This window comes from Myxine glutinosa, chromosome 8 (assembly GCF_964187855.1).
Source record: "Myxine glutinosa chromosome 8, kmMyxGlut1.1, whole genome shotgun sequence".
NCBI classification, from domain to species: Eukaryota; Metazoa; Chordata; class Myxini; order Myxiniformes; family Myxinidae; genus Myxine; species Myxine glutinosa.
In genome coordinates this window covers 70,442,035-70,456,089 of record NC_136268.1, presented here as the reverse complement: position 1 = coordinate 70,456,089, position 14,055 = coordinate 70,442,035, and the positions used below count along the sequence as shown (strand labels likewise).

Sequence of the window (14,055 nt, the reverse complement as noted above, 5' to 3'; positions counted from 1 at the left end):
TGTGCATTGCATCATGAAATCAGGAGATTACAAAGGCATTTTGGAGCATAATGTTCAACCCAGTGTCAGAAAGCTGGGTCTCCGTCGAAGGCCCTGGGTCTTGTAGTCGCACAATGACCCCAAACACTTCAAAAGGTTCCCAGGAATGGTTCAAGACAAAATGCTGGACTGTTCTGAAGTGGTCAGCAATGAGTCCAGATCTAAATAGCATTGAACACCTGTGGGGATCTGAAAACAGCAGTTGGGAGAAGGCACCCTTCAAATCTGGGAGAACTGGAGCAGTTTGCACAAGAAGAGTGGGTCAAACTGTCAGTGGAGAGATGTAGGAAGCTCATTCATAGCTATAGGAAACGCTTGACTGCAGTTAGTTTGTCCAAAGGATGTGCTAACAAATATTCAGTGGAGGGTGTCAATAATTTTGTCAGTCATTTATTTTTATTTTCTGATTTCAAAGGATATATTAAGTTCTGAATCAAAAACAAAGGTTCTGTATTATTAACAGTGATATAAATAATTGTGGAGACCAAATGCTTTTGTCAAATTCAATGTATTTTTGGAGAAAATTTTGAGTTATTTGAAAAAGGTGCATGGGTGCCAATATTTTTGGCCATGACTGTACGTACGTACGTGCACGTGCATTCTCGTTTGTTCCTATTTTGTTTGAGTGCCGTTTTTGTAAAACACCAAGATGTTTGGAGGTGTTGAGGGTTAAAATTGGATCAAGCTTGGTTTAACAAAGCCATTGTAGATCACCAATAAGAAATGTCTTTCCAAAATAAGAATGTATTGCATTTGTGAATTTTGAATACTTCTGCTTGACAAGCTTTTGTTTATTCAATATATTGTTACGGATCGCGGTTAGATGTTATTTCGACCGAGCGGTGGTGTATTACCGCGACCTAACAGTTATTCCCCGACTAGACCCCGATTCCACCCAAACGTTGACCAAATCGCGCTATGCTAAATCAATGATGGAAAGGACACAACGACTGGGATAGATGAAACGACGCAAGGGGTACAGTTCTCAAGACCTCCGGAGGAGGATATAATTACAGTGGGGGAGAAAAGGGGTAGATTACAAGGTAGAGTGAGGTAAAAGACACAGAAGAGATAGGCACTTAGATACAATCTTATTTTATCCCAGACAGACCACAGACAAACGGAACAAGGCTGACTTACACAGGGATTGATGGCAGGGAAGGACAGGTAGTTCGATAGCACAAGGTGCACCTTGGCTCGGGGACAGGATCAAGCACGGTCCAAGAGATGCAGGGAGGCCTCACAGCGCTCGGAGGTGGCGTCTTTCTTTCTCCAAGCTCAGCGCGCATCTGACGTCACCTCCCTCTTCCTGCGCATGCTCAGCGGGGAGTGACACGCCCTCGGCTGGTTGGCTCCGCCCCAGATGGGACCGGTCCGCCGCTTCCATTGGGTGCGGGGGTTACCGGGCTCCGCCCTTGACGAGGAGCTGACAGGGAGCCCCTATTTGGTAACCCCGTCGAGCACATGTTCGATGGCGGCTCGCTGGGAAGGCCTCATGCCCTCCCAACACCCCCTACCAACCAAGCCGGAGTGAGGACGCGCACTCCCTGTGCACGCCGCTGCCGTTGTTGTTGTTGTTGTTGCTGAACCATGAGGAAGAGCTGCGGGGAGGTATTGGGAGGTCCTAAACTTCCTAACGGTGCCATACAATCACATTCTGGTGCAACGAAGGGTCAGAATTAATGGAAACGAGTCCTTAACTGACATAGACTAAGAATAACTAGCAAGATGTCCTATAGTTGTCTTACATGAGATGCGGTGAACCTGGGCACGACATTTAATGGGGGAAATAGGGGGAGGTTGGGTCTACAGAGTGTTGTTTACAGAAAATGGGACTAGGGAATGGGGGATTGGGGATAGTTGGGAAGTATTGAGGAAATAGGGGAATATTTACAAGCGGATATGGATGGATGCAAATCCCATATCCGCAACAATATTTAATTTGTTGATTGATCCCATTGTCATTATTGAAGCCTTTGAATTGTTTTTTGTTCTTTCGTTTGTTTTTATTTTTAAGTGGTGGTGAAGTCTCCTCAATATTTGGCTATGTCCTTCTTTCAATCCGTTCTTCAAAGAATGATGAAGAAGAACCTTTCTAACCCACCGTGTTTAATTCTAAAGGGTTCTAAAGTTTAATTCTGGAAGGTTATAAAGGGTAATTCTAAAGGGCTTCGTTCGTTTCTAGGCTTTACCCTTTTCATATTAAAAATGGCAAACTGAATTTTTGAGGAACCTTTATAATCTGTATTGTACATGAGATGGTATGAAGACTTGAAAGGGCAAAATGTGCAGCATTGTTGTTGTTGTTATTTATTATGATCATTGTCTTTCCATCCTGAATGGAGGATATTTTCTTATTCTTGAGATTATTCTTATTGTTCCAACGAATTTTGGCCCATATAAAGTGTAAATGTTTGATGCTACAGTTGCAAAACTTGGTACTGTACGTAGATCTTTCCAAAACCTCTCCCTATCAGCTACAATACGTCTGGACCTCTCTTCTTCATCTGTGCTGCAGAGCTGGTGATAACTTTTTCAGTTTTTTCCCACAGTAGTAATAGAATATTACACTTTTTTCAACTATCTTTATCCCTACAGGGAAATATTGCACATGAAATCGAAAAAATAGATCGAATAGCAGCTACAAATATTCAAATGTTGGTGAACTCACTCGACAAATTTGGCGAATCAGAAAAAGCATTACAGAACATCACGGTACAACTGCATGTAATCAGCGAGATTGACCAATTGTTACATTATATCCGGCATGACCACCGGCGAAGGCAATATGGCGGTCGGCACCCACGCATGTTGACTCAGATAAAAAGACTGCCGAGATTTCCTCAAAATTCTGTGCTATGCCCATGTTTCTTCAACAATTGATAATTTCATTGTTTCTTTGATCTAACGGTCATCATTTTTAGCCCACATGGACTTTAGTTGATATGAGATCGACCAGCGTCTGTAGGTAAGTTAGTCAGTCAGCGAGCAAGTCTATAAACACTTCAGTCATTATCACTTCAACCAAGCATAGTAATTTGATGAAACTTGGTGACAAGTTTCATATCACATGCCTAACGAAGGTGTATTGACCGCGTCAAAATCTGCGCTCATCAACAGGTTGAAATCAGGCCTAAACGCTAAAACCTCCTGCCCTAACCTGCAGGGGTGTTGCATCAGCCGCACAGCCATGCCCTCAGCCAAAAACATGTCCTGTACCCAGTAAAAACATGACATGTAAACATGTATCGCTGTAATCTGCATCAAGACGGCTTCCACTCAACCAATCACGTTACCAGATTCTGCACATGAACAAAATTTAGATATTTTATGACGTCATTGAATTGCTCCTAATCCAAGTAAGCTTCAGGACCCATGGTCCTATTTTAAAATTTGACCTTGAATTGAGGTTGATGCCATGGTTTTGGAACTATTTTAATTTTCTCGTTCATGACTTATTTTTACAGTTCAATATGAGAACGCACTTTCAGATATTATTTTGTAGTTTGTACTGGACTGACATCATTATTAGCCCTCGTTGGACTTGGTCCAAAACGGGGGCTTATGGATTTGGTCTCATCCGTCCGTCCTTGCATCCTCAACCATATCTTGGAGATGTATGGACCGATATTGTTCATACTTGGCGCAACGACGATAAATGATGATAAATTATGGTCTACATATGCACATCATTTTGTTTCTTGATGCGATCGATGATGGCCGAATGGCGGCCATTTTAATTGTAAAAAAAAACACGATGTTGAACACGTCCTCAACCATTTCTCGTTCATGCATTTACCGATCTTGTTCAAACGTGGCACACAGATAATGAATGATGGGTTACATATGCATGGCATTTTTTTGATATCAGATCCAAGATTGCTGACTGGCGGCCATTTTGTTACTTAAACTTGTCCCCAACCATTCCTCAGACACGCATGGAGCGATTTTGTTCAAACTTGGCACAAAGACAATACATGAGAGTATACATATGCAGAAGATATTGTTTTGTAATCTGACAAAATATGGCTGACTGCCGGGCATAACTCCCTTCAGCAAAATTATTAAAACATTGGGGGCTATGATATTTTATGTCTATTTTCTTCTTGTTTTCTTTGAGATAATAACTTCTCATTAGCAATGACACTGTGCCCTTATTGGCCTGTTCTTCCCATAGAGAAGCAGCCATGCAAAACAGATGAAACTGTTTTGGAAAATGCAGCTCCTCCTGCTCCTCCTGCTCCTCCTGTTCTTTCTGATATCACCAGCACTACTTTGGCCATTTTGCTTCAACACTCCCCACCTCTCCCTCCTGAGGATTTGCCAGCGCCACCTCTACCTTCTGATTCACCACCACCACTGCCTCCTCCACCGGACAGTCCTCCGCCTCCGCCTTCACCGCCCCATTCTCAACCCCAACCCCATTCTCCTAGCCAGCCTGCAATGGAGATAGAGGAGGTGGAGATGGAGATGGATAATACGGAGCCACCACCTCCAGGCATGGAAGATGTGGAGAAAAGCTTGGTGCCGAAGATTTCTAGCTCAGACATAGACAAGGTGAGTGTTTCATGTCTTTTTGTGGTAAGTATTTTTCTTCTAAACACATGCGTTTTGCATCACTTATTGCAGTTAAAAGCAGCTTTGTTATAGATCGACATCATGATAATAATTGGGCAAGAAATGCAAGTATCACACACCTGCCTTACCCATTTCCCCTCCAACCCCCTCCCCCCCTTCATAACCCCCATTGTTGTAGTACAAGCGTAGTTCAGAACTTAAAGCGCCATGAAACTGTTGGTGAAGGACAGAATAGTAGGAGGGTGGAGTGGTGGTGATGTATCCTGTTTCATTAGATTGCATCATACATGCTATGCTGTCAGTTCATATGATCCAAACACATTTTAATGTACAATTGAGAGAGCGTGTTTGTTTACACTAGTGAGATACCCATGCTTTGCACGGGTGGGAGGCCAGAAGCAGACAGACAATGCAGAAACGGCGAATGCTAAAGCATGAAACCAATAAATTCCACATTCCTGTAGCACCTTCAGTCGCACGTCAGACATGGACAGCAAGTTTGTGAAGGACTTCCATGAAAAACGTACCCGTTCGCAAACAAACAGGTACGTTTGTTCCATACCCACTCAATGGCGAATCTGCATATGGCGATCCGCGAATTCACGTTTAGAAAGTAGAAACCGTCACGGCATTTCGTCATTCACTTGAACTCGATATCTCTTTTTTCATTCCAAACAGCATAACATCAATCACAAATTAAATAGCATTAATGTAAAAAATGAACTTTTAACAACATTCGTGACATAAACAAATATTAAAATCCTGATGTGAAGTTCCGTACGGTTGGGTGAACACAATTTCAAATTCAAAATCGTAATTGTATTCACTCATTTCCAATCATCAATTGATACTTCAACAGAATACTGTTTTAAATGACGGTTGTATTGGGATATTATTAAACCAGCTCATTGCCGTAATTTGTCCACTTCCGCATTGCCGTATAGTCTAGTAGGAAGACTAGGTCCCCCTGCACCCCCCGGAGATATACTTCTAATCAGTGTTTCTAGATTGGAAATAATGTGTAGAAAATGACTAGCTATGGCCCCAAGCTGAAAAAATGTCCCACATACCATTTTTATGCAAATTACTGCTGCCATTATCAAAAAAAGACTAGGTCCCCCTGCACCCCCCCGGAGATATACTTCTAATCAGTGTTTCTAGATTGGAAAAAATGTGTAGAAAATGACTAGCTATGGCCCCAAGCTGAAAAAATGTCCCACATACCATTTTTATGCAAATTACTGCTGCCATTATCAAAAAAAGACTAGGTCCCCCTGCACCCCCCCCGGAGATATACTTCTAATCAGTGTTTCTAGATTGGAAAAAATGTGTAGAAAATGACTAGCTATGGCCCCAAGCTGAAAAAATGTCCCACATACCATTTTTATGCAAATTACTGCTGCCATTATCAAAAAAACGATTTTTGACATATCTCAGCCAATATTGCAGATAATTGAAAAATGAAGGTGTCTAGACCCATGTTTTGAAGGGCATAGATCATGATAGAACTATTCATAACATGATTACATGTGTCTATGGTATACTAGTATGCTAATTAGTGCTTTATTTACAAAATAATCACAGTTTTACGAAATAATAGACTCATATTAAGGTCCGTCTACACAGACGTTAACACAAAGTTTTATTTTTCTAAATACCCTGTGAAATTCACCGAATGCCCTGTGAAACCTGGGATTCTTCTCCAGCTTTTTCAAGGGCCCGACTTTTCCCTTCCCTTTGAAGGCACTGGTGCAGTCTTCTCCGCTGAACACATAGTACCCCAGGAGAGTGGCACAGTAGTCCTCTCCCAGGGATTCTGCCAGCTCAGAGACGTTGACAAGTTGGCGATGCTTCCCTGACCCTGTATCCAGGTACACCGTCAGCTTGATGTTGTGGGCATGGTGGAGCAGGATCAGGAGGATGTCTGTGTCCGGTGTTCTGACTACAGCGTTCTTGTATCCGATGGTAGCAGCATGATGGAGGTACAGAACCACCCTGGTATCAGTCTCTTCCTGGTTGCTGTAGATCGTGGGGAGTTCACGTACCTCGACCTGAAACACAAAAAGGCACCGCATTTCAATCACCAGTCACTGCCAGTTTCAGTATATCTCCGGGGGGTGCAGGGGGACCTAGTCTTTTTTTGATAATGGCAGCAGTAATTTGCATAAAAATGGTATGTGGGACATTTTTTCAGCTTGGGGCCATAGCTAGTCATTTTCTACACATTTTTTCCAATCTAGAAACACTGATTAGAAGTATATCTCCGGGGGGTGCAGGGGGACCTAGTCTTTTTTTGATAATGGCAGCAGTAATTTGCATAAAAATGGTATGTGGGACATTTTTTCAGCTTGGGGCCATAGCTAGTCATTTTCTACACATTTTTTCCAATCTAGAAACACTGATTAGAAGTATATCTCCGGGGGGTGCAGGGGGACCTAGTCTTTTTTTGATAATGGCAGCAGTAATTTGCATAAAAATGGTATGTGGGACATTTTTTCAGCTTGGGGCCATAGCTAGTCATTTTCTACACATTTTTTCCAATCTAGAAACACTGATTAGAAGTATATCTCCGGGGGGTGCAGGGGGACCTAGTCTTCCTACTAGACTAGTAATCTTCGGTTCGTAACTCATCAGGATTTTCCTCAATTCCGCATTGAAATGTTCATGAAATACTGTTCAGCCGTTTTTTATTTTCATGTGTTGTTCTTTTGGTGAATTATCGTAGGATTTTACTGCAGGGGTTCCAGGAAGTCATTGCGATCGGTGCAGCCGTTTTTGCGGTACCTGGGACAATAACGTTATGCGGGAGTCCAAACCTTAAAATGCTGGAGACAAAAGCTGAAATTGGAAAAACAATATAGCCTATTTTACTCCAGGGGGTCCCAGGATTACCCACCCAAAATATCGTTGCGATCGGTTCAGCCGTTTTTGCGGTACCTGGGAACAGACAGACAGACAGACAGACAGACAGACAGATGGACATTTGGTGAATTAGAGTAAGATTATCTTGAGGGGCTTCTTTGTCATTTTTTTGTCATGTTGTCTCCTGTTTTTGTGATGATGCTGTCCTTTTCTGGCTTCTTCTTACTACCTCATATCTGATCCTGATCCCCTTGTGACCTTCATTGTGCTTGGTAAAAATGTACAAGTTATTTGATTTGGGTTTTTCTGGGATGCAAAACAGCAAATGGGGGGGGGGGGGGGGGGGGAGGATAATTCCTTGCACATGATAATATTACACATGTCTTATAGTCAGGTTCACTATGTAATTTCGTTGGAATTTTTGGGGGATTTGGAAAACTATATATTTTTGGAAACTATATTGTATAGTCAGTCAGAAAACCAATGTTGCTATTTGCACAGACTCCTGTATGGCGGCCATCTTGGATTTTCAAAATTGCCGCCGTAGAACTAATTTTTCTCAATATCTCAGCTTCTAAATAACATAGAGCTTTGATTCTAACGGCTAAACATACATTTTCAAGGGCCCCGAATCCAATGGTAACAAGTTCGATAAGCTAGACATGACCATAGAGCTCCTATGTGGCGGCCATCTTGGATTTTTCAAACTGGCCGCCATAAACTTGATGTTTCTCAATATCTCAGCTTCTAAACAACATAAAGCTTTGATTCTAACGGCTAAACATACATTTTCAAGGGCCCCGAATCCAATGGTAACAAGTTCGATAAGCTAGACATGACCAGAGAGCTCCTATGTGGCGGCCATCTTGGATTTTTCAAACTGGCCGCCGTAAAACTGATGTAACTCGCCTTCTAAAGAGCACAGAGCTTTGATTCATCATTGAGTAAAGTCATCATCATCCTCATCATCGCTTTCGTTCATCACATCTTGAGAGTCCTCATCATTTTGGCACTGGATGTCACACTGACAAAGGTCTGTACAAGCCAAGTTGTTTGTTCTGCAGGAACATCTAGATGAAGAACAGTCTGTTTTGCACTGACATCTAACCATTTGAATGATGGCCCTGGGGGCTGGAGGCTCCTCAGTTGTGGTTGGTTTCACTTGTCCATCTGTGTCTTTGTAAAAGCCGTTTTGCAGGGGATTCAGCTGAGGATCCTGTTGAGCAATGCTTGCCTGACCCCACACTCTGGCTTGGATATGGACTCTAAGGATGTGCTGCTTGAGAGCTCCAAGAGTAGGAGGAAGCCTGTCACTTTCTGCCATGTGTTTGCAAAAGAGATGCCATCGTAGTTCGGGGATGCTGTCGATGTGGATGCCATTTGGAGAGTAAGCAGCGCATACAAAGGTAGCTAGTGTGGACAACATGTCCTCCGTCACTTCAGTTGCATCTGAAAGCATTCGCATGGTGTCTATGACATCTTCACTTGCTTTGAGGTAGACATGCAGCCAGGTTGCTTTGCCTATTCGAGAGAACCTCCCAGTGTTGTCTGCCCCTGTGAAAGCATGAAAGGCTGGCAACGCCTTTGCTCTTTCGACCCCTCGAGCTGTCCACAGTGGCTCTATTTGAAGTATTCCAGAGGCCATGGAAATGGATGTATTCCTCAGCAGTAGGTCATAGTTTGCTATGACTAGTACCAGGACATCTGTGTCGGGAGAGAAGAACACCAACTGCGCATCATGTGGGTTTCGCTGGGATGCCAGCACGGCCTGGTGGATCAACAGGGTGTCAGCTTCTTCATGGTTGTTGTCCTCGAAGAGCAGGTCACTGTTGCTCCTAGTACATACGCCTATGCCCTGAAGCAGACGTGATGATCAACTTGGATGAGTGACTGTTGTATTCTAGAGTTTTCGCTGCCAGTTAGTCAGTCAGATCAGCCTTTGTTTTGTCATGAGAAAGGAATCTGCTCATTGGGATGTGTTTGATGTTGGTGTCATCTCTGACTTGATACTGTACTGCATCCTTTCCTTGCCTTCTTTTAGCCCTGGTAGCACTCTTCAGAGAATCGTTTTTGTATGTGTCAAAGACCAGTATGATCTCATCACAATCTTTTGTTAGAGACATGAGTCTGTCATTGAAGCATTCACCCAGATCGTTGACTTTCACTACAGTGGCTGGTTTCTTTGTCAGCTTATGCACAAGTACCATCCCATCCACCAGTGCAGTCTTCCGACTTGTAGGTTTACTAGATGTGGATGCCATAGTTCTTGTGTCCATTGGATCTTCTTGTAGAACACTTGCAGCTGGTGTCTGCTGCTGATCTTCGGGGTGAATTTCTGCTCTTGCTAACTTGTCGAGGAGATGAATTAACTTCGACTTGTCAGTGCATGGAAGAATTGTCCCATCTGGAGCGAACAGTGTTCTTGGTGTCACAGTGAACTCGTAATTTCCGATGGCATATTTCTGGTTGACGTCTCTGTTTGACTTGGCAAGGACCATGAGCCTTCCGTACAGTTCCTTAGTCTCCTTCAGATCCACAGTCCTGTCTCTGAGTTTCACTGTGGTTCTCTTGTTCCCAGACGTGAACATCTTGTTGTTCTCCTTCTTGACTGGTGCCCAGAGGCTAACATCTCCATTGATACGCTCCGACACGTAGTCTTCATACAACTTCTGACCAGTGACATCAATGTTCAAGATCTGTGGTACATACTCGTCTGGGATGTAAGCATTCGTTATCACATTGTGCAGCTTGTCACCTTCAGTGTCAAATGGATTCCCATGACTCAGTATCGCAGCCTTGATCTTGTTGATTGCTTCATGCTCCCTCTTGACTGCACTTGGACCAAGGTCATGATGTTCTGTGATCTTGTCACCTACCAGGCCAAACTGACTCTTGAAGTCTTTTGACAGGCGTGATAATTCTGGTGTAACCATGAAGAATCTCTGTCTAGCATTGGCATTGTTAGAGATGCCAATCAGTCCAGAGTGAATCTTCATCAGCTTGTTCAGATGTTCACATGCATGATCTGGTCCAATGGATACAAACGGGATGTCATTCTTGGTTACTGATAGATTGCCAGCTCCTAGTTCTTCCCAGGTCCTAGGGTGATTGGTTCTTAGGTCATACATGTCTGCGATGTATCGGGGCCAGAGCCGCTTGTATTTGATCTGGTCCATGGCAAAGAATAACTTGCTCAGTTCTTCTCCAGCTTGGAGGTGAAGCACCAGGTCTGCACTCCGTGATGCTGCCACGGATAACAGGATTGTCTCCACCCGATGTAGATAGTTCATCATTGACTTGAACATTGCATTCTTGGATCTCCGTGCTTCCCACTCCTCGAGTGCCGTCACCACCCCATCAGATGTCAAGACTTGAAGGAGTTTGGTGTTTGCTTGTTTTACAGATTCAGCTTTCGTGCACTTGTTCGTCTCAGCACAGACAGCTTCTACTCCCTCTGTTGCCTCAAAACACACATCCTTTACTTGTGGGTTGTCCTTCAAGAACTCCTCCAGAACCATTTCATAAAGTGCTACATATGAATATATATGGGCACGGAGAGACCGCTTGTAGTGTGTACATTTCAGGATTTGCCGCGTCGTGGCTGGACCATAGACATCAGCTTCTACCCAAGCATCATCAATGCCTAAGTTCTCCATGGAGGCTCCGAGGGCTCGGAGAGCCGCCATGACAACATGCAGCTCACCCAGTCTGGGGACGACTGTGCGTTTCAAGTCAGGTCTTGCATCCAGCAGTTGCACCACCTTCTCGTAGAGGGCCATGTCAAATGAAATTACAGTGGGATGATCTTCACCAACTGCCAACATCCTTAGCTGACTGGCTTGCATGATCACGGTCAGTAGGGTTGGCCACTCATGCGCCACCTCTGGAAGTAGTGGCAAGGCACCAACCCGAGTCATGGACTGGCGTTCAGACAAGAGCGAGTTGTATCCTGCCCAACCTGGAATCTTGCTGGAGTGTTCCCTCGCTTTCATCCTGGATAGAGCAGAAGCAACAACCCATCCCAGTTGTGTCAGTTGATAGGATCTGGAGACCCCCTTGTTGATGACAAACTCCTCTGTTCTCTTCGTAAGCTGTGGTTTCGGCTTGTCACAGTGCAGCACATCTACATGGTATGGAGTGACCGATAGACTCTGTGCATCACCGATGATCAGAGGTTGCGCAACTGGTTCTCCAGGCACATCTGACTTCTGGTACACTGCAGTAATCGTTGCGTGAGTGGTTCCTTTCCCGTCAGAAGTATCCTCAGCAAAGTCTGTGTTGTCTGCAGCAAAGAACACAAAGGCTCCCCTTTTCAGGAATGGTGGCACGTACAGACCTTCAAACTGCCTGGTGTTTTCTATGACAGCATTGGCAAGAGCAGTTTCCATGAGGAGGGCGCGGACAATCGAAACACAGTAGCCATGTGCATTGAGAAGTCCCATCAGCTTTTTGTTGCGTGTGTCATGATGGACAGTCAGAGCCAATCCCAGGACTTGGGGGTTTTCTCTTGAATGGGGTGGCCTGAATGTTGCGGATTCGCTGCTTGGTTTGTACTTCACCTGTCTGTTGGATTTGAATCCATACATGATGTTCTGACTCACAGTGAGTGTTGATCTGTCAACAACACTGGTCCTCTTCTCAGTTTCCAGCTTGTCGACAGGCCCTACCATTACCCAGCGGATCATGGTGTATAGTTCAGCCGGAACATCGTTGATATCGCTGGACACCTGTATGGTATTTGCTTCCTGGTCCTTCTTAATGAATTCTGCGATGCTCTTCCGTATCACTTGTGCTGCTTTGTAGATTGTCTTCATGTTGTTCTCGTCATCGCCATCACTTGTGATTGCAGAATGAACCATGCTTTCCTCACATGCATCTGGACAGTAGAGGATGGCCGATTTTCTTCGGTCTTTTTGGAGAACAGATGTCACGCTTGGCAACTCGGTGACGATTCTTTCTTTCAGCCACTTTCTATAGAATGTAGGTACATGCTTTTCCAAGTGTTCTGCGCCAATCATATTGACAAAAGTGGTTTCAATGTCATCCATGGAGAGATAAGCTTGGTTTTGTGTTTTGACATCTATCAGGTTGATCATCTCAATCAGACTTGCCCGTTGCAGCAATAGTTCCTTGTCTGCGCTGCTTCTGTTTGCGCTAGGTCTATCTCGTACTACATGGAACACATGTCTTCTCCAACAAGATTTGTGGTACCGAAGGTCAATTGTGTGTGCATCACCTGGTGAGATACATGTGTTGAATCGTGTTTTCAATAATGCATCTTGAGACTTCTCTACAGCCTCTCTAAGCTCTTGACCAGCATTTTCAGTCCTAACCTGGTAGAGTAGTTGGCCATCATCTTTTTGGCAGAAGAAACACTGCTCTTTATCCAGTGGCACTGTACACGAGCGTGTGGACGGGGATGTTGCATCAGATGTTGATGAGCCTGGCTCGTCCATTTCTGTGCTTCCTCTCTTCTGTCCACGTTTTTTTGCAGTATAGTGTGCAGTTGTTACTGCATGCGCATGGCGGTCTCTGGCACGTTGTATCTCGCTCTTGTTAGTTGCACTGGAGTAACAAGTGCGATGCCAAACTGCCTTCTCTGTAGAGAGTGTTTCTTTTGTGCTGTTTTGGAGTCGTTTATGGACTTGAACGTAGATGCCATCATGCAAACTGGCCCTTTCTTCTATTGTCTTCAATAAATGTTGGTAGGAATCTATTCTGGGGTTTAACACCAAGGATCCTTTCTTGACATCATCAGCCTTGCATAAAATGCACTGCTTACAGTTCGTGGACTCCTGGGCTTGCCCCGCCCCTTCACCATCTTGTTGCATCTCACTCATAATGTGACATGTAGAACCTGCAAAGACAGCAAAGCAAAGGGAACCGTCACCGATATATACAACCACCACCACAGACATATTGATGTATAATAGGCTACAAATACACGACCACCATCACCACAATATCAGGTATATTGCTCAGTATATAAATAATACAAAAACACACGCTGTAAACTAATTATTTTCCTCAGCTGTACCCTGGGGATCAAACTTATTACTTTAGTAGCTTGTCCACCCGTAAACAGATTTTAAGTTCTCATGAACATTAGGAGTATCTGTGTGTTATTTGGCAGTATGCCACAAAGGCCCACAAAGGGCAAAACACTCGCAGTAGAATAGTATTTCTCATTACAGTCAACACAGTCAGGTTCAGCATGTCCAGATTTTAGATTTCGTTGGATTGTTTTGGGGATTTAGAAAAATCAAAGCTCCGTCTTATTTAGAAGATGAGATCCTGAGAAACATCAATTTTACGGTGGCCAGTTTGAAAAATCCAAGATGGCCGCCACATAGGAGCTCTATGGTCATGTCTAGCTTATCGAACTTGTTACCATTGGATTCGGGGCCCTTGAAAATGTATGTTTAGCCGTTAGAATCAAAGCTCTATGTTATTTAGAAGCTGAGATATTGAGAAAAATTAGTTCTACGGCGGCAAATTTGAAAATCCAAGATGGCCGCCATACAGGAGCCTGTGCAAATAGCAACATCGGTTTTCTGACTGACTATACAATATAGT

General features: G+C 43.9%; 1 protein-coding gene across 3 annotated transcripts in view; it reads left to right on the top strand.

Annotated features, from left to right (window-relative positions):
* The window catches only part of LOC137432585 (formin-binding protein 4), a 79,287-nt gene that overhangs the window by 57,583 nt on the left and 7,649 nt on the right, over window positions 1-14,055 (top strand). For all 3 annotated transcript variants that reach the window (XM_068124631.2, XM_068124630.2, XM_068124632.2), the window contains one exon: window positions 4,217-4,596. In XM_068124631.2, the coding sequence (XP_067980732.2) occupies window positions 4,217-4,596 (380 nt within the window). The remainder of the gene's footprint in view (window positions 1-4,216; window positions 4,597-14,055) is intronic.